The following is a 24,684-nucleotide window of genomic DNA, read 5'->3' as shown; positions in this document are numbered from 1 at the left end:
AACACCCACTTTTTTGTACATAAAACTGAATTGTTTGTAATTTTAGGCTTAAATATCTAAAGTTTTTTTCAACAAAATTTCGTGATCTAAAATGCTGGGAATTGACTGGGAATTCCTGCGTATGCCTTGCTACTGCTGATCCGCGGATGCTTCGAGCACGGCGCCCGAATAGGCCAGATCCCAGTAGTGCTCCACCTGATGTTTCTGAAAGAATTCGCGTGCCATTTTCTCCATGGGAAAGATTTTGAATTTGATTTCGCCAAAATGGCGACGCTGACTGGTGCCCTCCCAGACGAGGACACAAGTATTGGCCACATCCTGACCATCGTTGCCCTTGACCACGTCCTCCTCCCACTTGATGCGATGCAGCATCAGGCGGCGATATTTCTTCTGCTGCTTCGGGCCACCCTCGACGACGACAACACAGCAATCACGAAAGAGCGCCACGCTGCCCGTCATCTGCAATTGCTTCGCATTCGTCTCCACTTTGTACTTTTTGCTCTGATTGTCCTGCAGGTCACGGATGCGATAGACGCTCACATGGACACCGCAGCTGGTGTCCTCCTTCAGTTTGCGTTGCTTCTTCTCGCTCTTCTGTTCGCTGGTCAATTTGCGCGCATTATTGGCATCCTCGTGCGCCTTCTGCCGCTTGGCCATCTGTTCGCGTACATGCGCCTCGATCTTGGTCGGATCCTGCACGGCATCCGTGCCCAGCACACGCATCAGATTCGAGATGCGCAACTTGGGCTCGGGCGGCGCCGCGAGACCCAAGCGTATCTTCTCCTGCTCCTCCTTCCAGGCCTCTCGGCGATTCTGGCGACGCAACTTTTTGCGCTCCTTTTTGGTCAAGAAGACGGGCAAATAGACGGGCTTCAGTGGCTCATCTGGAAAGGGAATCATTATCATTAATTGAGAATAGATAGTTGCTGATGGTCTACTCACTTGGCGGCTTCATTTGTGTGGGATGCTCGATGAGATTACTGATGGCCGTTTGACGTATGCTAATCTTGCCGCTCGCCTCATCCACCGTCTGCAGATCCTGGCTGAGTATGACCGAATCCCACCACTCCATTGCTGGCACATCGTCGGGCATGTCCTGTTTGGGCGCAATCAGTGCCAGTTTCGTCGCGGACGAGATGCCTGTCTTCCTGGCGATCTGCGAAATCTCATTCTGCAGCCGCTCCAGCTGCGACTTCATGCGCATCCGCTCGGCCAGCTGCTGGAATTTGCCGGGCTCGTGGAAGCGCAACATGCGCTTATTGCGCACCGTCGGCTTCAGAGCGATGCGCTCATCGAAATACTGTGCCGCATCATCCTGCGCAGCGCCAGCACCAGCACCACTGTGACTGTGACTATGGCTGCCGCCCGCCTCGTTGCCCGTCGTCTGTCGCTGGAACACCTCGCGCTTCTTGGCGCGTATGTTCGCCTTGAGCGTGGGCGTCACTGTGGGTATATTGATGGCACGTCCACTCTTATCCACGGTGCGTCCCTCATCGTCCAGGATCAACGGTTTGGGTCGCTCCTGCTGTTGCTGGGCGGCAGCGGCAGCAGCAGCTGCAACCGCCGTTGGCTGCTGCTGTATAAGATTGGCCAAATTGCCCGTTAGCTTGGCGCGTATCTGCGCCTGCAATTCGGCAATCTTCTTCGCCTTATCCGAATCCTCGGGCGTTGGCTTCTTCGCCAGCGCCTGCGTTGCCCGTGCGACGGACATACCGATCTGGGGCAGTGATGCCAGCTCTGGATCCTTGTCGCGCAGATTGCTCAACGCCCGTTTGCGCTCCTCAATCTCGCGCTGCGCATGCGCCATCATCAGCTTGATTTGTGTCGAGCTTATCGAGGCGGAGGAGGAGGTGGAAACGTCGGGCAGGGTGCTGGGTAAGGGTATGCTAGCGCCATTCGATTGCTTGACATCGAAACGCGACTTCTTGGGTGCAGTGGCAGCAGCAGCAGCCACATCGAGGCCGACATCGTTGGAGACAGCGCTGCGTTTGTTTGCCGATGCTGAAGCTGATTTCGTTTTGTGTTCGTCGGCATTTTCGGCGCTTTCGGCATCCTTCCGCGTTATAATGGACGACATAATATTCGCAATTAAATTGATCTGGCTAAAGACTTGTTATGTTATTTACCAAAAACTTTTGCACATTCCGCTAAATCCGCAATGCTTTTTTCTTTTTGTATTTTTGTTATAGCTATTCTTGAATTGTATTTGCAAAAACGTTTGCGAGAAAAATTTCTTTGGCAATAAAGACGGGGTTGTTTTCTTCTTCTGCCCACTGAGTCTGACAGTTGGCGCTGCTTTGCCCAGCCCTGAGCTAGTTCATTCGAGCTGGATTTGGAGTTGAAAAAACTCTTGAGTGCAAAAACATGTGCAAGTATTGCATTGTCTTTAAATGATTTAACAGCACTGGTAAAGCCATTTAAAATTGAACAGTAGCAGGCTATTTACAAATTATTGTTTTAATTGTAATTAAACTATAATCGAATAACCGAACTAAGTTTTACAATTAAGCGAACGAATTTGCTGTTTAATTAAAATAATAAAAGTTAAAAAAAACTAATGAATATGATTTAAGTTGTCTGCACGGCCATATTTGACAACTATTATCACACGATAGTTTTTAAGTTCATATTTATGATTAAGTGCTCTTCACGTAAATTCAAGAATTTATGATAAGTTATCAATTAAAATAACAAGATTTTTAACGATATTTATGCGTCAAATTGTCCATAAATATGTGTGCTGCGCAAACGAAACTTGATTAGGAAACATAATTTTTGGTTTATTAATTATGACCTGGATTGTATTTCGCGTTATGCGAATTAAAACTCTTAAATTTTGCTCGTCACTTTGAATAAAGCTATCGATATGCTCGATATAGTAATCGATAATTTCCCACCTCTATACAGAAGCGTTTTGTCTATTTTTTTTCTCGTCGTGTCTGTGTGTGCTTAATTATTTGTTGTGAAAATTAGGCGCTTTTATTGTGCATAAAACGTTGAAAAATTGCATTTAACCGCAAGCATGGCATCCGAGGAAGAGAATGACGATAATATCCAAGGTGAGTGAAATGTTTTTAACCACATTTAAATGCGCTGAAAATTTTTCGGCACAATACGAATACCGAACCGTGGTCATATTCAAGCGAGCGAGCAGCAGGCGTCAGCGGCTGCCGACGACGTCTCGTTGCCGCTGGCGCGCTGTGCGCTCTTTGCGAGCGATGGGTTTTATTTTTGTTTTCATTTCTTATTCTTCTAGTCATAAGTTAAGTTACATTAACAACACTTAGTGTTTAAGTGGCTGCATTTTGTTACCAATTTTTGTGCAATTTTATGAGTGACGCGCAATGTTTTAACATTTTTCGCCACTCTGTCATTCTACACAAATTTATTATTGCATTTTATATGCTGTGTTTCGCAAATGCAACTCCGGTTTAATATACGGCCGTCTCGCTCGCACGATAAGTATGCTTCTCGCGCAACACAAAACATATGTTTTACACGCTTGTTTTGATCTTTCTTTCTGTTTCGAAAATGAAGGCGCGAAAGAAACTCAATTATATTTATTATTATCACATAAATCGAAGGAAATCAATGTTGATTTGACACAAATAAATATATGCATAGTAAAATAATGCTAATACATTTGAAATTATGTATATGTAGAGAGAGATGAGTTAGCTTGTTTGCTTGGGGGAACACAAGGTTATTCTTAGTGTTTGACTTTTTTCCTTCAGCCAACACGCAAATGACTCATTTCTGAATTATTCAAGGCTTACAATTTTTGTTTGTGTATACTTTTGACATTGTAATATATTGGGTACGTTTATTGTGAGACGTTATCCAGCTCAACTCAAATTGTCTATTACCCAGAAATGTAACTAATATATTAAAGAGGGATTGCTAAGAAAATCACCCGCTTTTATATTAAATATGGCCCTAAAAAATACCAACAACGAACGCAAGTGTTTGCATTCGTTTGCAAAAATATTAGTGGTGTTTTCCACATGCTATATATAGTGTGCTTGTTCTATTGCATACAAATTCGTATGAACACCGAATTTTTAGCCAAAAAGCGTGTGTACACACTGCACTTGCGCGATGTCCAACAGCACTCGCTGCTCACTCTCAGAGCTCTCAAACGCACTCGCAATCGCAACCGATAACGCCGCGTGAAGTGGGCTGCTTTTGGAAATTTTACGATTCATTGTTGCTTGGACGTGGCAGCCATGACGTGATTTCTGACTTTGACTAAGAAAATTTTTTGTTAAAACTTACATTTGTAATTTATAGAAAATTAACTTAAGGGGAATACGTGCATTATATTTAAACCAGCAACAAGAGCTCAATTAAGTGTAAAATAAAAAGTGTGTGTGTGTGAAAACTATTGCAATTAACAAAAAAATACATATATTGTGTAAGAAAAAAAGAGAAAAATAATAAAATACATATATACAAATATACACATACATGTACATAATGTGTACATGTATGCAGAGCATATGCAAAAATAAACGAATAAATATGTGTGCAATATTGATGAAAACACATATTGTCAAATTGATATTCTGGTTTCCGCTTCCCCCGCATCCCGTTGTTGCCGCCGCGTTATACGCAGTTGATTGATTTCTCCACTTTTATGTGTGTGTCTGTGTGTGTTCGTCTCGGGCGGATCGCCGTTTAATCTATATGTTTAAGTGTGACACAGCCACAATTGTGCCACCACTTACATTATGCAGTCCGCCGCCGTTCAATAAATATTTTATACAAGTGTACCCAAATACATACATACAATATATATATACATATACATATTTACGTCTGCCTGTGTAAGTTCACTCGCTTATACGCTGAGTGAGGAGGAAGCTTGTTTGTGTGTGTACTTGTATATGTATGTGCGTATTATGCACGCGCGCCGCCCGCTCCAGCAGCTCTCGTCCTCGCCGTCGCCCCGTCTCGCTCTTGCTCAACCACCAAAAACGTCGTCAGCCAGCCAAACCGCTCTCGATATCGCCTCACCGCCGTCGTCGTTGTCGTCGCAAATCGGCCGCCGTCGCTTTTGTTGTCGCGATTTCAATTAATTTATAAATAATTTTACTTCCAACAACAACAACAAAAAACACAATGTGTATTAATCGGCAGCAATATCAACTTTTGTGTGCAAACCAAAAACGCTTCAACTTCGAAAACAACAACAACAACACCTACTCACAAAAGTAAGCAACAGAGAAGGGTGCGAGAGAGAGAGAGAGAAAAGAGAAGAGAACAGAAATTGTTGGAATGTTGTCAAGAGCAAGAGAAATAACAATGCCGGCTCATCTCTAACAGAAAAAAACAATCAAGGAACGCTCTTCTTTAGCTGCTGCTTTCAGAATTTTCTTTCGATATGTCGACACTGTTGCATTTAAACGGGGGCGGTGTCTGTGTGTAAAAGTTATCCTAGAAATAATCGTACGTGGGCAGCAGATTTTCCAAATCTAAATTTAACATGTGATGTGCGCGCACATCACCTTCTTCATCTACTTGTTGTTGCGGTTCAATTTGCTATCGATAAGGCGTGCCTATCGATAGTCCATATATATGTGCAAATTATAATTAAATATAAAAAAAAAACAATTGAATTTGGTTTCACGTCAGCCAGTGTTGTATTTCCCTCCCTCTTCGCATTTGTCGTCATTCGCATTTCGCAACTAAACATTCCAACAGCTGTTTGTCATCTGAGTATGGTAAGGGGAGGATGATAGCGTGCAAAAGCGACCCAATTCAAGCGAAAAGAAGCCAGAAGCACACAAAAATTCACAAATACATTTGAAAAGCTCTTTCGCCAGCATTAATTTGTATACATTTTTTGTTAATAATATTCATTCATTAATACTACAAAAATAAAATGTGTGCAGATTTTTTTTCTGTTTCTCCACCTCGCAAACATTTGGCATTTCATAAATTGCCGCAAAGCAGCAGCAGCATAAGACAGAAAGAGAGAGTGACACCGGAGACAAAACGTCACGACGTCATCAAAATTGAGCGAGAAAGAGAGCGTCAAGTGGGAGCATACCCCCACTATAGACTGCACTCCTCCACTCTTTTGATATTGTGTAGAATACATATGTATATACTATGGAGGGAGAAAGAGGGAAAGCAGAGACCGTTAAATGAAACTCCATATGCCAGGTGCCAAGTACTTTGACTGACTGACGCATGTAGCTGTTATTTGTTCTCTCTACTCTTTGTGCTTGCGTAAATAATAAGCGCACAACGCTAATAGCGAATTAACTGGCTTATTAACTAAACAGACTAAATCGAATATTAATTTTGCTACATTCGCACACAATTAAAAACATCAACATGTTTACGGCTTAAGGTCAAACGTCAAGTTTTGATTACTATTTACATACAGTGTCTCGCAGTTAAACTGGAACAGCGCCTAGCAAAATATTTAAAGTGCTATAAGGTTTAAACAAAACAATAAACGCAAAATGTTTAAATGCCAATTTGTTTTATGTTATATCACGTTTGAAAAGGAAGCTTCAGTTTTTATTAAAATATTAAATAATTAACTAAAATTAGTCAAAACTTAAAACTTATCCAAAATACATGTCAAAGTTTTTTTGGAACAGTCTTAGAAAATTAACTTATTAGGCGTATAAAAACTTAAATAAGGATCTTAATACTTAGTATGATACCCCTTAGCCTTAATAACCTCCCTTAACCTATTATTCATGGAAGATACCAGCTTCCGGGTGGTTTCTGGACTGACTTTGCTCCACTCATCCAGCAGAGCATTTTTGAGATCGGATCTGTGATTCCTGATGTTATTTTCCAGCAGAGCCCACAAATTTTAAATAACATTTAAATCTGGAGACTGGGCCTGTGGAATTATCGTGTGGGGGCAGTTCCAGATATGCCAGGAGTGTACTAATCCGGACTTATGCTTGGCTTTTGTCCTGGTCGTTGTCGTGGTAGAACCGGAAAGTACGTCGGATTCCTAGCTTCTTGGCACTTTGGAGTAAATTTTCCTTTAATATATTGAAATACACACTCTTGTCCATTGTTGTTTCAAAAAACACCAAATTCCCGACGCCGGCTGCCGAGATACATGCCCATACCATGACACTTCCTCCGTCGTGCTTGACTGTTGCCTTTAGGATTTTGGGACTCAGCTCAGTATTGGACTGTCGCCACATATAATTCCGTCCGTCCGAGCAAAAAATGTTGAATTTGGACTCATCTGCAAATATGACTGTGTTCCAGAACTCCAAATCCTTGTCCAAGTGGGTTTTGACGAATGACATCCTAGTCCCTTTATTTTTTGCGCTTATAAAGGGCTTCTTCCGTGGTACTCGGGCATTAAAGTCATGGTTGTGCAGAACCCGGCGCACAATTTCCATACTGCACTTTTGCCCCATTTCGTCCTACACCTGTTGAGTCAGTTTTGGAGCCGATAGCTTGTGATTTTCCATTATTTTCCTGATGATCGTCCGCTCCTCCTGTTCGGTGAAAATCTTGTTTGGTGCATTTCTGCCCTTGTCCTCTATCCGATTTTCGTCGACGAAGAGTCGAATGATGTTGAATACAGTGGTGGTACTCAGATTTACCATTTTAGCTATTTGGCGATGTGAAAATCCAATCTTGAAGTGTTCCAGGATGAGATTACGTTGCCCAATGGTAGTCCGTTTGTCAATAGTCCTTGTTGGCTGGTGGAACCCGAGATGCAGGATATAAATATACTGACTACGAAGGATAGGTCTATTTATACCGAAAATAATCAACCTGACGTAAAAAATCCGGGTTTTATGGCACCCAGGTGTCCATAACGCCCTTGTTCCACATAATATGTGACCATAAATTAAGGTACTTTTTTACATAACCCGGCCTAGCCGATGGGAAAACCCCAGTTTATGGGGGTCATATAGTCATTTAGGTAGTAAATATATGTACCTACCATCGGTCTTTGGAATTTTTGAAAAATATTGAATAATTTGTTTATGGCAGGCAATTAACTTTTTTGCTAGGCGCTGTTCCAGTTGAGCTGCGAGACACTGTATATTGGACTGCAAGAATATTGAGTAGCTAGTGACATTTTTTCATTTGCAATAACCCAATTACAAATGCACATCTCGATCACATTACACACACACATATATGCACTTTTTTCTTGCCCACCTTTGTGTCGTATTTGTTTGTTTGTATGTGTGGACACTCTGGTTTTCTATAATTTGTATTTTCGCTCACTGTTGCTGAGGGCCCTAACATAACGACACACACATATATATATAAACATGTATGTGTATGCACATACATACATATAAACGCAGACAACTTGCATAAATCTGTTGAAAAAAAAAAAACAAAATATAAAGACTACAACAAAAACATGAGCGTGGCGCCCCCCAACCAAAATAAAATTCAATACAAGAAGTGAAAGTATTGTGTCTATGCCTCTGTGTGTGTATTTGTATATATATATATATATATTTATGTGTGTGTGTGTGTGTGTGTGCGAGGTGTGCGTGTGTATTTGTCGATCTTGCCTTGCTTTTGGGAATGCGCGAGAGAAGAGTAAGTAGCCGATAGTCGTGCATGCTGATGCTATCACGCTCGCACATATTGCATTTAATTATGCCAAAACAAGAAGCAGCCAACAACAACAACAAGTGGTGGTCCACGTATTTGTATGCTTACAGTTGGCATTTAAAAAATGTATTTGCTCTTAAATCTAAAAACAAAAAAAAACCAGTTGTCAATACGGATAATCCAACAGTTTATGCTGACACTAGCAAATATTAAATTGAGATTGTTTTTTGTTTTTCTTTTCTTCAAAACGACGCTTGCTTTGCCATATTTCTCGTCAAATATTCTGTGTCTGTCCAGCTCGTCCGTTCTTACCCTAGTTCAAAGAGCGGCTCTCTCGCAACGTTGGAGACACTGTTCATTTTGGTATTTAACGCGAATCTGTGCTGACGGTGTGTTTGTGTGGTTGTATGTGTGTGCTCTTAAATTGCTTTTGTGTTGTTGTTGTTGAGCACAAGTACACAAAAAATACAATGAGACAGTCTGTCGGATATTGTTGTGTTTGTTGTGCATGCGAATGAAATCGGCAGCGTTTGACATTGATTACCGTAATACCTTGTATACTTGTGTATGTATGTGTGTGTGTGCGCTGGTGGCTGCTTTATATATATATATGTATATATATTTGTGCAAATGCGCGCTGTTGTCTTTTTCACCTATTTACTGTAATTGTGTGTTGCTCGATCCGATCACGAGCGGAGAAGGAGAAGGCCGTATCGCTTCTCGGCATTTGTATGTGTATATTTAAATACATGAGTCTCAGTTGATTTGCCACACATTTATATATACACATGTGCTTGTATGTATGTTGCATATGTTTATAGAGGGGTGCCCTCAACTGGCTCTAGTGCGCATTATGACAGATAGATAGATATATACTTTTTTTTTAAAACATGCATGTGAAATTTATTTAATAATTAAATATGTGCAAAAATTGTTGCATTTACATGATGTTTTATTGTTGCAACGAATACGTTGATTCTCTCAGTGTGCTTTGCTTTGGCCCCAGCCCTCTACACACAACAAAAAAAAAGAGGTGAAAGTGAAGGTCATTAATATTTGCATATGGGAATATTTGCTCATTGAGAGTGCACGAGTCTGATAAAAATAACGAAAATGCCAAAAACTTCAATATGCTCATACATATGTATGTATATATTTATATGTGTGTTTGTATGCTGCTGCTACTGCCTCTTTACCGTAGGCCTGTCTGTTTGACAGTTTTGGTCGCCATTGTGGTTTTGCACGCTCTCACCACCTACATATGCACAAACGTACATACATATACATATCAAAAGCGTTGCTCTCCCTCTTACACACACATGCATACACAGAGTTGAACATTGCCCGAATACTTGTGCGGGGGGTTTGGTATTTGTTGCTGGAAAGCATTTGTTAGTAGTTGATATATTTTTTATACATAGACCTTTGCTTAATTGGTTCAATAGTTTTGTAATTGTTATCTGATTGCGTATGTGTGTGTGTGTGTATATATAAAAATAATACAATTGTTATAGACGAAAACAGCATAATTTTTGCTCCAGTTGATACCAAAAATAGTTTTATCTGAAAAGGAAGGGTGTGCCAAATTCAATTATACTGTGCATTATTGTCTGTATCTGTATCTGTGTACATATAATTTTTTTAAATTTGCTTGCGATAAAAATGCTATCGATCTCGATAGCAAATAATTTACATGGAAGTGCAATTAATTGGTTCACTAAGACAGTGTTGTAAACTACTGTAGTAAGTGCGCAGCGCGTTGACAACCAAGTGCATAATTGTCGCACTTTGAGTCCGAAAGATTTATGGGTGTATGTGTGCGAGTGTGTGTTTTTTTTTATTAGTGCAATCCGTCGTTAACTTTGGCATAGTTTCGTAGTCGAGAAAACAGAAAATAAAACCAACATAAAAATAACCAACCAAAAACAACTGGATACAAGAGCTGAGCTGTCGTCAACGACATTGTTGTTTTTATTGTTGTTATCGCTGCTTGCTGCTACTGCTATTTTTTCGTGTTTTTCTCAGCCCTCGTTTTTGTAGAGCCACCCGACTTGTTACATATCGTTGTTGCTGTTGTTGTTGCCTTTACTGCTTTGCTGCGGTTGGTTTAGTCATACTTACGGCTGCCTATAATATGTTTATATAATTTTCGTATCTTTTTTCTGTTTTTTCTTTTTTTTTTGACTTGCATACCGAGGTTTCTTATTGGTGGTTGGCCTCTGTTGTGTTATAGGTTGTTGTACGTTGTGGGTTGGGTTGTGGACGTCTTTGTTTTTGCTTTTCTTCTGTGCAATCGACAAAAATAAGCCCAAGCTGAGTGCATTATTTGTTGATAGTGGTTGTGGTGCGACCAACAACTCACAACTAAATAAGAAGCAGAACTGCATCTATCGGAGTGGTGTGTGCCTATTGATGGTTTGCATTTACATATTATTTTACAAGACACTGTGAATAAATTTGTGTTGCTTTGTTTTAGGCTTAGTTTATTCAAAACATTTCACAATAACTATTATTCACAAGTCAAACTTGCCATTTAAAAGTATTCGACCAATATTCGCAAATATTCTAAAAATTTGCCATTTAAATATAGACGTAGCAAAATCACCGGAAACAAAAGAGACTGGCTTTGACTTTCTAGTTTTTAAGCTGAGGTAAACAGATAAACAAGCACAAATACCAACAGAGTTGGAAAAACACATGACACACAACAGAGCACAGAGCAAAAAAAAAAATCAAAATATCTATCCCCATTATTAGACAAGTGCAGAGTGGAAGTTCAACGAACAATCGCGAAATGGGTTAACAAAAAATATTAATATAAAAAATGGTAAAAGTTTTAATTACAGGCAATATTCAAATGAGACACGGAAAACGTTTTAAACGCTTAATTATTATATACGCATACGTTTTGCAAAGTGCATTCTTATTATTAATGTTGTTAAGAAAAACAAGTATTAATAAGTTGATTGTACGTTCAATTTTGCTGACCTTCAGTCAATCAGTCATTTTCAAACATATATTTATAATTTGTATTATACCGAATACAAAATGAAAATAAATATATGTATGTATGTATTTTAAATTAAATACGGACAGCAATAACTTGAAATTAACAAAAAATGAAATAAAAAAAAGTTAACGCTATTGGGGGAATACCAGTCTCCGGTCTCCGCTGCTCAGTTTTAACGGGTGTTTTGTGTTTGTTGCTTGGTGTCCGTTTTTAGTCCAGTTGGAAATTGCCAATATTGTTGTCTCAGTCGCTGTCGCTCTGCCTCTGCCTCAGTCTCTGTCTCAGTCTGCCTCAGTTTTAGTCTCGTTTCGTCTTTCGCTGTTGCTCTAATAAGAAGAAATAATTCAAACTGAATCTGGGAAGACAAGTTTTTTATTTTAAAGCTTGCAAAGCTTAAAGCTCTGTCGCCGCTCACTTCTCACAGCTTTGACTTCGGTACGATTTAAGCCTTCTAACCACACGCACACACACACATACACACACACACATATATATATATATATATGCGTATTTTCTTGAATCGGGTTTTAATTTTTGGGTGTTGCTGCTGCTGATTAGCATTCACATGTATGAGATTTATGTTTGTTTGTTTGTTTGTATGTGTACAAGAAGATATCGGCGCGGGTCGATCGATTGATCATCGCCAACATCACGAAACGCGAAACACAGAGAAATACTATTGTTGTTTTTTGTTTTAATATGTTTTGTTTTGTTTTTATGAACTTTAATTAAGAAATAAACAAGTCAACAAGTCCATAATCACGAACCAGTTATCAACGTAATTTGTCTCCATTGACGCAAAAGTATTAAAAACATAATTATTTTTAAAAATTTAATATAGCGTGTTTATTTCGTATTTAATTTGTTAAGATTTTTCTCAACTTGCATTACGTTTCAAATTTAGACTAGAGACCAAAGAAGTACCAAGCTAGACAAAGCTATTAATAGTAAGATTGCTTTAAAATTAATCGAAAATATACCACCGAAAGCACCATTAAATGATTCTAAAATAGCTAACGCTTCAAATGTGTTTTACATAAAATATGTATTTTGCTTGAGCTAAGAATTTAATTGACTGAAATTTGTCTTGCCCTTAAGTGGTTCTAAACAGCCACACATTTTAAGACTGGTTTCTGAATCTCCACCTTTGTAGTATGTTTTTAATTTAAAAAAAACCTGGAGAAGATTGCCAATCAATAATTAAAAATGTATAAAAACTAACTTTTAACTTTTAGTTGTGCTGTTTTTCGTCGTTATTCTGTTATTTAAAGTTTGCAGGTCTTAGTTTGTCGGCGATTTGATTGGGTAGTTAATTTATTTGATGTTTTCTAATGAAAAGATAAGATTGTCCGTCCGTCCACACCACCGCATAAATAAGCAAACACAGAAACCCCCATTTCTAATCTAATCTAAATAAATGAAAACCACATTTGGTTTCTACCCATTCACGGTCAATGTTCGTTCGAACTGAAAGAGATAAATAGATATAGAGAAGCTACAAAAAACGCATTTCCGTTCAACTTTTAAGGCAAATAAAAAAAAATTATGCAATTGACCATCGCGTTTTGTTGTTTAAAACGGTCATTGAACGTTGTGTGCTGTTGTTCGGGAACGAGGTATTTGTTGTTGTTGTCATTGTTGTTGTTGTGTTAGCTTACTTGCTCAGCCAGATCTTCCAGGTGACGCGTTGTCGTTGTTGTTATTGCTGTTTTTTGCTGAGAGGGCAAAAATTGCGAGTCCACTCGGGCCACAGTTCATTGTACGCCTTTGCTTTGTGCTTGATTTTTTCTCGATAAATCCAAAGAAAAATAAATAAAAAAAAAGCCCCGACAAGAACTGTGCTTGATTTTTAACATTACTCTTTACACGCTTTGGCCTTGAGCGATTTTTTGCTAACGCTTTAACAAATTACTCGAGTAATAAATGCTAGCTTATAGAAATTTAATATATAAAGCCCAGGCAAAAAAACTGGTTAAAATGTACTTGTAAATGGGTATTTTTATTCAGAATCTCCCAGTTAATCAGTTTTTAAAAACTGCTGATGATTTATAATCGTCATTTATGCGAGCATTAAACGTCTTGAACTTTAATTATTTATATTTAAAGGTCACTTATTATTCATTTAAGTAGTAAGAGAATCACTTTTCACTGAAACTGTCTTGCTGTCTCATTAAGCAATCAATAATTCGAACGTTCCATATCGATTCTAGTGACTTTTCTCAAAACTTGAATATTTTTATTGGGGGAAATACAAGCATAGTGAATGATACTCTTGTGATAAATGATTCATTGCTAATTTCACGAACATACGTCGCTTAGACATAATAAATAATTGTCAAAGCCATTTTAATGTGAACTTGGAACTTGGTATAAAATATCGCATTGCTGTGCTGCAACAAATGTTTATCGCTCTAATCATACTTTGGACCCCTTTGTATAATTGATTTAAAAGGGGTATAATTAATGTGACCAAGATTTGTAATAATGAAATCAAGTTATTTTCGCAAAATCGAATATTAGAAAATTTGTTATATATACAAAAGTGTTACTCAACAAGTGTTAATTGTTGTTTAAAAGTACCTGTTAGCCGGGCATTCTTGCCAGTCCATGCATATTCTGAAATGCTATCGTTGCAATATATATTTACTATTAAGGGATTTATCGCTACACATACACACACACACACATACAAAAAGACACACACATACGAGCAGGGTTGCATACTTGAAGATGACACTGTTGAACGCCTTTCTCAATAAGAAAATAAATAAATTGAGCATGTTCTCAACACTGTTTTGATGCCTGCTGCCTGCTTGTGTCGTGTGTGAGTCACATTTCATAATAATGATATTGCCGTTTTGTTTTTGTGCTATAAATAGCAAAAGTGTTGAATATACGAAATTTGAAATATTGCCATAATATATAGACAACGATGTTTGTATATATCTGATATGCTGCCCACAGCTATCGCTGCTCATGCTGTTTGTCCGTTGTTGGTATTGAAAATAATGCAGCGTGTATGCAACAAACACACAACGTGTGCAATGATGGCACTTTGGGATTCCCGTGTGGGCAATTATTACACTCAGTTGGAGTGAGAGTGATAGATAGAGATAGAGAGCGGGAGAGGGCAGAAAGCCGAGCGTTGCGTCTGCCGCTTTTATTGTTGCTGCGACAATTGATTATTCATTACACACACACATTGTAACAAAATATGTACTAATGTCGAGTGGCTGACGGCAACGTCAACTTGCATTCTCCATTGCCGCCCTCTTATCGTCTACAAAAACAATAAATTTTGTCGCATTTATTTACTCGACTTGTGGCTTGCGAGCCCGAGCCCTACATCAATTTTTTTGAACATCTGTTCGCCGTCATTTTTAAAAGTGTACATGTGGAATGCTGTGCACGTACTTATATATAATATAAGTACACGCAAACCCACTATTATATATGCTTAAATATGTGTGTTGCTGCAAGCGATTTGTTTTGTTTGCACACACACACACACCCGCTAATGAGTTTTAATGCGATTTGTTTTGCTGTTGTTGTTTTGTTTTATTGTTGCATTGCCTATTTATCGATTCAACGAAATTTCGATCGATTTTGCGAAGGTGGCAACGCTGCCGGTGCACAGATTGCCCTGCATAGCGTTAGTCTCTCTCTCACAAGTGAGAGAGGGCACTTTCTGCTTTGACATTGTTATCAATGGATTTGTTCTTGTTTCTGTAGTTTTTTTTTTTAGTAAAAAGAAGCGTAGCACAAAGCAAAAATTGTCTGCACAGCTGTCAGCTGCAACTCCAACACTTGTGTGTGTGTGTGTGTGTGTGTGTGTGAGCACTTACATATGTATTTTATTATATTTCTTTTTTTTTGTAGCGTGTGAGATTTTTGTTAGTGCCCTTTTTTCTCGAGCATTCCATTGCTGTTTCATACGCTCACACGTTTTTCCATAGGTTTTCTCCATATATGTGTGTGTCTACTTCTTTTCGGTGGTTGTTGCTGCTCCTGTTTTGTTGTTGCGATGAAGCCTGCGGCCAGCTGTTGTTGGCTGCGTAAAGTCCATACACACATGCAAATACACATGCACACACACATGTACAGGCGCAGTGCATTGGCCTTTCGTTTCGTTCAGCAGGGCTCTCAATGCTATTTAAGCGTCGTTCCTCCGAACGTTTTTTTTAACAAATGGCTGCCGCCGCTTCAAACTTGATATTGTTGTGTTATAATTGTTGTTTCTTTTTAGGTTTTGAGTCGCTTATTTTTTTCTCAACTAATTTGTTTAACGCTGACTGCAAATTTGTTGCTATTGGAACTCATAATAAGCACACAAACCAGGGGCAACATTATTATTTTTATTGTCTTGTTTTTGTTTTTGGTTTTTTTTTTAAATATGAACTTCAGAGTTTTGTTACCTTGGCTCACAACTGTTTATTTGAGTGGGCCTGTTTTTTTTTTACGAGCTTTAAAAATTTTTGCGGATTGGCCAAATATAATCTCATCCTGTTCAACACACACACACGGATACAAACACACATACTTATGCAGTGTATGCGTTTACGGATATGCGAAACAGAGACAAACATAGTTGTTTTCTTACAATTTTATGACTTTGACAGCTGCGGCGGGTCGACCTGCCCGACAGACATTTGCTTCCTGCTGTTTGCAAGAAATCCGCAAGAGAGAGAGGGAGAGAGAGAGAGAGCATCAGGTGTGCGTGCTCTTTGCTATTTGCAGAGGCGACTCCCGACCATAATCGTAAATTCTTCAAATGTAAAAACCCATTTCCCCCATACACACATTCGTATATATACATATATATAAATTTATATATGAATAAATATATATACATATATTGTTGTTTAGCTCAAATTCCTAGCGCAAAAACAAACGGAGATAAGCCCACCACACGGGCCAACCTAGCGGGCACGACACGACACGACGAGACGCGAACGAACGAGCACACGACTAAAATACTAACACGGCTATACATGCAAACATTCATACATACATGCACACATACATCTACATTCAATCATACACAAGCAAGCGCAGCGCATCGGCAAAGATCTCTGCTGCCTACGGTAAATATACCTGAAAGCGGAAAATTTTCGTATGCAAAAATGTCAAAAGTGAACAAAAATTAATAGCAACAAAAACAACGCGCAGAGAAAAAAATGACATTCGTGTGTTCATCGTCGGGTCGTGTCGGGTTCTCTTTTTACACTTACTCTTGACGCGCTCTTAGCGGAAAGAGAGTCTCTTAAGAGAATATACGCGTAACGAATGGCTGCGACGTAAACACAAAACAGCTGTGAACCGCGTAACGAGAACGTATGATCGGCAAACGCAAGTGATAAAAAATGTATACATACATACAAACGTAACCACTCGGAAGCGGCAACGGTCGTTTGCGAGAGAGGGAAGCGGAAAATCACTGCAAAAAAAGCCAGTGCATACTAACTTAATTTCTTTCAAAGTGTGAGTGCAAATAAAATAACACAAATTTAACAAAGCACAGAAGTCAAGAGGAGGAGCACAACAACAAAAGGAACAAGCAACAACTATCAAATCAACACTCATCAATTAAATATCAAGCTAAACAACTACAACAACAATTAAGTACGCAAACAACATTTCATTAGCTATAAAAGTGATTTTCACTTTAATTGGTTACTACTATTTTTATAGAAAAACCATCAGTAACAACAAAAACGTCCAATTTGAAAAGATTTCCAATTTATCCATCAAAATCAATCGTAGTTGTTGGTATCGATTGCCCGATAAGCCGATATACGGACAGTTTACAACACTGTTCGGCTGTACACAGCAGCGACGAGCACAGCTGATTGTGTCTCCTCTTTCCTGTTTGTGTTTGCGGGGCTGTGAAAGGTGCCGACGAGAAACAGAGAAGTGTGGCAGCAGCAGCAGCAACAAAATCATCAACCACAACTAAGGCTGTGTGAGACGAGGTGACACACACACGCACACAGCAGCGCAGCGGGCAGGTGGCAGCCGAAAACAGCTGTTTCAACATTAACACAATAAAAATTCACTGAAAGAAGAACAAGAAAAAATAAAGCGCGGCTGTCAGACTACAAATTGAAAACTAAATGTCAACCCATACAAAACCACATACGCATTGTAAGTAGAACTTGAGTAGGTGCTGCGTTTTGTTCTTACTCTTTATATTTCAATTATGTGTACAAAAATTTTGTTTTCATTTTATTGTTGTGACGCGTAGCTTTTCCAACCGTGGTGCGATAATTACACACGTATGCATTCAACAACAGCAACAACAACAATAACCAAGTAAGCTATAGTTTTGTTTTTTTTCTTTTTCGTATTTTGCTAAGACGTGCAACGGGGCAGAAGCTTTTTTTTTTTGAGATAGACACATACCTACACAAACACAACTACATTTTTCAAAGATAAGCAAATACTGCTATTGCTTTTGAAAGAAGCAAAAAACGTAACGAACGAATGCTCTCTTAAGAGTACAACAGAATGCACAGAGCAAGAGAGAAGAGCCAGGCGAGCTACCAATTCGAATAACGGACTCTGAGTGAGCGAGTGAGTGAGCAGCAGAGCGGCAGAGTGCCAAGTGCGCACATTATAAATTGCAAACTTGTTTTCATTTTTGCGCTCTACGCTTCACTTCCATAATAACTACACTACTACTACTACTACATATGAACATGAACAGCAGCAGTAGTAGAAGCAAGTGAGTGATACAAGGCACGTACGTATTTCAAACGAAACATCGAGACGACGTTATTGTTGTTTTTTTGGTTGCTGATTTTCGTTTCAAGACGACGAAGCAATCGAACGTGCGAGAGGAAAAGCGAAAGAGCACCAAACTGAACACACATGTGTGTATGTGTTTGTAAGAGATACGACAACGACTGCTGCTGCTGCTGATCTACTCTCAATACTCGTTGACGTCGACGTCGACGTCGACTTCACTCCGTGTGTCTTAGCATTGTCCACGGGGCGGTGGTGGTGAGCGGTGTAATAATAAACGAGTGCACAGCAGCAAAGCAGCAGCAGCAGCAAACGGAACGACGGCAACCACTTGAAAGCAACTCGTTTCGATTTCATTTAGCAGATACCTTTTGTACGTTGATTAAGATACCTTGGTGTGGACACACAGACATACACACACCCAGACAGACACGAGCCGAGCAAAATTCATGTGGAAATAAAGGAAATAAAATGCAATTTTGTACGCGTAAAAATCATAAATAATACATTCAATTTGCGAATTCTCTGCTCTAGTGAAAATAACGCAGCAATGTCTTGAGTAAAAGTGTTGGCGTAAAAACCCAAAATACACACACACCCCTACGTATGTGTGTGCATGTACATGTGCACAATCACGCACACGACAGCAAAAAAAAAAAAAAAAAAACAGCAAAATAAGTGGTTAAAAAGGGGCATTAAATTAACAATATTTCGAATGCTTGAACTCTGTGCCTGTTACAATTCCGAACGTGTGTGCGTGTGTCAAGAAAAAGATATTCAAACACATGCACAAAAACCAACCCATACATAAATATATATATATATAATATATATATATATATATGCAACTAATATAGAAGTGGACACACAAAAAATATAATAACCAAGAGAAGAAAATATATATATATATGTATATAAAAAAAAATCAACGTACAAACACAGATGATTTTTAGCAAAAAGCGAAAAGAAAAAAGATCAAGCAGCAACAACAACAACAATAAAAGTGGTGAAGCCAATCAAAACAGCAGTTGTCTCGCCTTAGCACATTACGATCGACGAGTGCGAGAGAGTAGAGCGAAGAAAACCAACGAGCGAGCGCGCACACACTACCAAAAGCAGTCAAGCGACGTGTGTCCATATTAGTGTGCGTGTGTGTGCATGTGTGTGTGTGTGTGCGAACAGCATTGATTGCTGCTCGCTCTGTGCTGTCTTTGATTTTGCTTATGGCCGTCGCCGCCTGACTTTTGAGCAGCAGCAGCTACTCTCACACACATTGACAAGTAACTTTGAGCACCTGGCGCAGAAGAAGGAGTAGTCACACTTTCAACTCAACTCAACTAAACTCAAGCAAGCAAAAGTTACAACAGCCATTCGCACGCCTCACTCACAAACATGTCCAAGCAGCAACAACAGCAACTACAACAATAGTATCAGCAACAACAATAACAACAAGAAGAGAGCAATGCATACATGCCTACCTTAACCCAATTAAAATATACATACCATATTATTTAACAAAAGAAATTGTGTTATTTGCGAGTAGCACACAAAGAGATCAGCAGAAGCAGCCAGCAGCAAGCAGCAGCAACGTGGAGTGCAAATATGAACCAGACTTTTTTTTTGAAAGTCGAGACACGAAAACCTGAGATAAAAAGAGAGAAAGACACACAGAGAGAAATGAGACGTATGTGTTGTATACGGAAGTGAAATTCTCAAACAGCAACAACAACAATTTTTGTTAAGAGTTGAGTGTGTATTTGTCTTCTGTGCGCTTGCATTTCAAATCCAAAAAATTGAAGAAAAATAAAATAAACGCAACGTCAACGGCAACGGCAACAGCAGCATCAGCAACAACAGTAGCAGCAAGTTTGCAGCTCAGCTCAAAAACTCTCAAGAGAAATATATATAAAATATATGCATACATATGTACTACATGTAGTACATCTGTATGTGTGTGTGTGACTGTGTGAGAGAGTGTGTGTGTGGTGTGGTGTGGTTTCTGTGTAAAAGCAGCAATGCAGTTGCTATGCCTGCCTCTGTTCACGTCTTAGCAACAACGTAAATTTTATTCACGATTACAACATACTAAAGAAAAACCAAATTACAGAAACTAGCAAACAACAAACAAACAATCAAAAATCAGTTGCCATTTTGGGCCCCAGGCTGTTTCTACTACGTCACAGGAGAGAGGAGGATCAGGATCAGGATCAGTGCCAGCAGCAAACAACAACTTCCAGTTACAGTTACATACACTTCCATTGCCACTTCCGCAACAAAACAAAAAAAAAAAGGAAACACTCGAAAAACAAAAACAGTGTTTAAGTTATTGTTGTCCAACACTGGCCAAAATTATTGCCATCCGCCAAGCAACGTCACAAGGAAAAGGACAACGCAGCCAACAACAATCGAAACATTTTTAAAAGTTATTGAGAATAACCAAGCAACGTATATCATTTGTGATCATCCAGCAACCAGAGCATCATCATCATCATCAGTCAGTAGCAGCGGCAGCAACATCAGCAGCATAATCAACATTCAATTTTGAGAGGGGGGGTGCGGACACGTTATGAGCAATTCGATTGCATCAACAAAATGCCTGCCCAATGTCTCGTTCTCGTCCGGCAATTATGGTATGTCACAAAGCCACCGTTATACCGATGATAACAAGGAGTACATATTCCTCAAGCTCACCGACTCTGCGTACCGTGCCATCGAGGAGTATCAAAGAAATGAGAATGCCAAACGTTTGGCGCCCGGCCAGTGTCCCAAAATCCAATGCAATGGCAACACTGGCATCATACACTTCCCGCTGCCCAGCAGCGCCGGCGATAGCAATAATTCTGTTAATAATGGCAACAACAGCATGGAGAGCGGACGTAAATTTGGCTTCACCATTGACGATCTGGAGGGCACATTGGAGTGCATACAGCAGCAGGAGCAGGGACTGGATGTTCTCGGTGCATTGGCGCTCCGATTGCGCGTCCATGCCAATGATGATGTGTACGATACGACACGCACCAAAATGGCCAGAGCCGAGGAGACGGAGAAGAGCAAGTGTATACGCGAGATCAAGCCAAATCAATCGGATATTGGGCGTAAGGTGAAGAAGCCAGCCTCGGCATCATCATCACATCACAGTGGGAACAACAGCAACAGCATCAGCAACAGCAACAATAGCAACAACAGCAGTAGTAACAGCAGCAATAGTTTTAACAGTAACAATAGTCGTAAGTTAGTTTCATCACCATTTAATGGTCTGACGTCATCATCAGCTGCAGCAGCAGCCGCAACAGCAGCAGCTGCAATAGGAGTAGGAGCAGGAGCAGGATACGCCTCACGCTCACCCAATCCCAATCCCAATACATTGGGTGCCAGCGGCACAGTCAATGGCAACAATAATAATAATCATGGTCACGGTCAGCGCAACAGCGCAATCGCAACGTTGGCCAACACATTTGCCAGCGGCATCTCACAAGGCTGTGGTGCGCTAAGCGGCAGCTCGCCCCGAGACAACAGCATGAGCAGCAGTACACATGCAACCGCAGCAACTGGATCTTCGTTCAGCAACAGCAATGGTCGCAATAAAATGCTCAACGGCAATAGCGGCGGTAACAGTTACTCGCGCAACAGCAGCAATGCCAAATCCATGGGAGGAGGAAGCGGAGGAAACGGCAACGGTGGTGGTGGTGGCAGTGTTGGTGGTGTTGGACATGCCAATAAAATGTCGGATGTATCGCGGCGTAGTCTGCGTGAGCGTTTGGTCCATTTGCTGGCATTGAAACCGTTCAAGAAACCCGAGCTGTATTCGCGCCTGAAGAACGAGGGCATCCGGGATCGCGACCGCAATTTGATGAGCAAAACACTCACTGAGATTAGCACCATGTCTCACAATACGTATAATTTGCGGCATCAGATGTGGAACGATGTCGATGAGAACTGGCCATTCTTTAGCGAACAGGAGCTGCAGCAGCTGAAACGTCGCAAACCACAGAATCTGACGCCGCCGATGAGCTCCGATGCGGGCAGCTCCACATCAGGCCAAAGTCCAACCTCAACCCATACGGGTAGTCCGCCTCCGTTGCTGCAATTGCCACCCAGCATGATGATGGGTGGAGGCGGGGGACAGCAATCGTTGTCCAATCACGGCGGCATTGGCGGTGGCAGTGGCAGTCTCAAGCGTAGCAGCATCGAGTACGACGAGATGTTTAGTTCCGTGCATCCCAAAAAGCAGCGCATCAGTCATTACAACAGGGAGACGGGTGGCAGCATCAGCAGCAGCGGCGGCGGCGGAGGTGGTGGAGGAAGCGGAGGAGGAGGACCACAATATAATAGTACATCATCATCATCCGGCAACAACAACAGCAACGTTTCGTCCTCGTTTCGGAGTCGGACTACTGCTTATACGCCGCCGCAGCGACAGCCGCCGCAGCTGGATGAGCAGATCAGCAACGATTTGACCTACAGTGTGTTGGACAACATGGATGAATTTAGGAGCATGACAGCAGCAGCTGCAGCATCAACTGCAGACCACCAACACCGCAGCAGCAGCAGCAGTAGCAGTCGACGTGGCAGCAGTTCCTCATCGAAGCAGAGCAGCGGCACCGATAAGCGCAACTCCACCGGCAGCAATTCGAGCAGCTGCAGTGTCTTTGAGACGACAACAACGTCGACGACGACGGTGCAACAGGAGCGCAACAGCAACAGTAGTCGCCAATCTGCCACGCAAAGTCGCAAATCCTCAACGACGCCACCAAAATTGGCAGCAAGCTTTGTTCGCCAATCGGCGCCGGCAGCAGCGACGCAACACCAGCAGCAGCAGCAACAACATCAACGCAGCAGTCTGAGCAGCAACAATAATGCGCACGACGAGTACAATTCATACAACAACAATACGCATGCCGCGTCCAACAGTAAAAAGCGTACGAGTAGCAGCAGCAACAACAGCAGCAGTAGCAATAGCAATAGCAATGGTCAACGTCAGCGCAGCAGCAACAGCAAGAACAACAGCAGCAGCAGCAGCAGCGTCTATCAGCAGCATCAACAGTTGCCAGCGCCACACCAGCAGCAGCAACAGCATCAGCAGCAAACAAAACAACATCATCAGCAGCAACAGCAGCAGCAAAGGCGTCGCGATCGTGATTCTGCAATAACAACAACAATATCGGCGACAACATCATCGTCATCATCATCATCAGCAGCAGCAATCAGCAATAATAATCAATCGGTTAATACAAATGCCGCCATACATCCATCGCCCACACAGCAACTGGCAGCGGCGGCACATGCATATGCAGCTGCAACAGCGGATGCGGATGTGAATGCTGCACCACGGTATGACTTCAGCAATTATGCGCCGATTCGCACGCTGGAGGTGCGCAGACGGTACAAGACTGAATTCGAGAGCGATTACGATGAGTACAGCAAGCTGGTCACCAGCGTTGAGGGGGTCAGCAAACGTTTCCAGGATCTCTCCAAGCGTTTGGAGGACGCCAGAAAAGGTGGCGGTGATTACGATGAGATCAAGCGTCAAATTGTCAGCGAATATCAGCGCATCAATAGCGATCGGAGAATCCATGAGGATAAGTTGCGATTCGATTATTTGCATGCGAAGTTGGCGCACATTAAGCAGCTGGTGGTGGACTATGACAAGACTTTGATGAGTGCAACATCAGCAACATCATCAGCAATACCAGAGACAACAGCAACATCAGCGGCAGCAGCAGCGCGTTTTACGGAAAACAACAGCAACAACAACTTGCAGCATCAGCAACATCATCAGCAGCATATTCAGCAAGAGCAACATCATTCTGTTGAAACGATACAGCAGCAAGAGCAGCAACAACAGCGCCACCATTACAACATCAATAATAATAATGATAACAACAACAACAACAATCATGGCAGCCACGAGAGCGACTCGGATGATAGTTCGGGCAGCTCAGATTCCAATGATGATGACGATGATGATGATGAAGAGGGTTGCGATGATTCCAACCCCAATACTGACGATGACGAACGCTACTGAAACACTGAAACACAACAACACAATGAATGAATCAATCGGCAACAACTACAAAGAGCTACTTCTTGATAACACGACAACAACAACAACAGCAACAACGTCGACACAAACACCAAGCAGCTATGCACCAATGCAATGCAGTTGCAAACAATGTAAAAAGGCAAAAAAAGAAACTATTATACATAACTATATATAGAAATATATATATATATATATAAATATATATATTACGAAACTTTAGAGTAAACAACAAAAAAATACAGCAACAACAGCAACAAGCAACACCAACAACGCGTTCTGGAGAAATTTGTACTAAGAAGAGAGAAATAGAATACTT

General features: G+C 40.8%; 3 protein-coding genes across 5 annotated transcripts in view; 2 read left to right on the top strand and 1 right to left on the bottom strand.

The window, feature by feature from the left end:
• Positions 1 to 14: 14 nt before the first annotated feature.
• Positions 15 to 2,294, bottom strand: LOC6558561 (U4/U6 small nuclear ribonucleoprotein Prp3). Of its 2 annotated transcripts, XM_032743114.1 has the most exons (3): positions 2,127 to 2,276; positions 943 to 2,053; positions 15 to 884 (listed from the first exon to the last, which is right to left on the bottom strand). In XM_032743114.1, the coding sequence occupies exons 2-3, from the start codon at positions 1,808 to 1,810 to the stop codon at positions 130 to 132; spliced, it is 1,623 nt and encodes a 540-aa protein (XP_032599005.1). In that variant the 5' UTR covers positions 1,811 to 2,053; positions 2,127 to 2,276; the 3' UTR covers positions 15 to 129. The 2 variants fall into 2 exon arrangements, with proteins under 2 accessions (XP_032599005.1, XP_001985152.1); XM_001985116.2 differs by having other exon boundaries at positions 943 to 2,294.
• Positions 2,295 to 2,895: 601 nt separating this feature from the next.
• Positions 2,896 to 24,684, top strand: part of LOC6558551 (chromodomain-helicase-DNA-binding protein Mi-2 homolog) — a 30,782-nt gene continuing 8,993 nt past the window's right edge. Inside the window, exon 1 of the mRNA XM_032743191.2 lies at positions 2,896 to 3,059. Within this exon, the coding sequence (XP_032599082.1) occupies positions 3,023 to 3,059 (37 nt within the window). The 5' untranslated portion in view covers positions 2,896 to 3,022. The remainder of the gene's footprint in view (positions 3,060 to 24,684) is intronic.
• LOC6558554 (RNA polymerase II elongation factor Ell) lies at positions 4,159 to 24,545 on the top strand. 2 transcript variants are annotated; one of them, XM_043215702.1, is made up of 5 exons: positions 4,159 to 4,826; positions 17,062 to 17,203; positions 17,273 to 17,725; positions 17,826 to 17,893; positions 20,433 to 24,545. In XM_043215702.1, exon 5 carries the CDS (start codon positions 20,892 to 20,894, stop codon positions 24,348 to 24,350), a length of 3,459 nt encoding a protein of 1,152 aa, XP_043071637.1. In that variant the 5' UTR covers positions 4,159 to 4,826; positions 17,062 to 17,203; positions 17,273 to 17,725; positions 17,826 to 17,893; positions 20,433 to 20,891; the 3' UTR covers positions 24,351 to 24,545. The 2 variants fall into 2 exon arrangements, with proteins under 2 accessions (XP_043071637.1, XP_032599090.1); XM_032743199.2 differs by having other exon boundaries at positions 4,179 to 4,414.

The sequence above is a fragment of the Drosophila grimshawi genome, unplaced genomic scaffold (assembly GCF_018153295.1).
Source record: "Drosophila grimshawi isolate 15287-2541.00 unplaced genomic scaffold, ASM1815329v1 contig_44, whole genome shotgun sequence".
Classification (NCBI taxonomy): Eukaryota; Metazoa; Arthropoda; class Insecta; order Diptera; family Drosophilidae; genus Drosophila; species Drosophila grimshawi.
The sequence above is the reverse complement of the archived record's forward strand: the minus strand, read 5'-3'. Positions and strand labels throughout refer to the sequence as shown.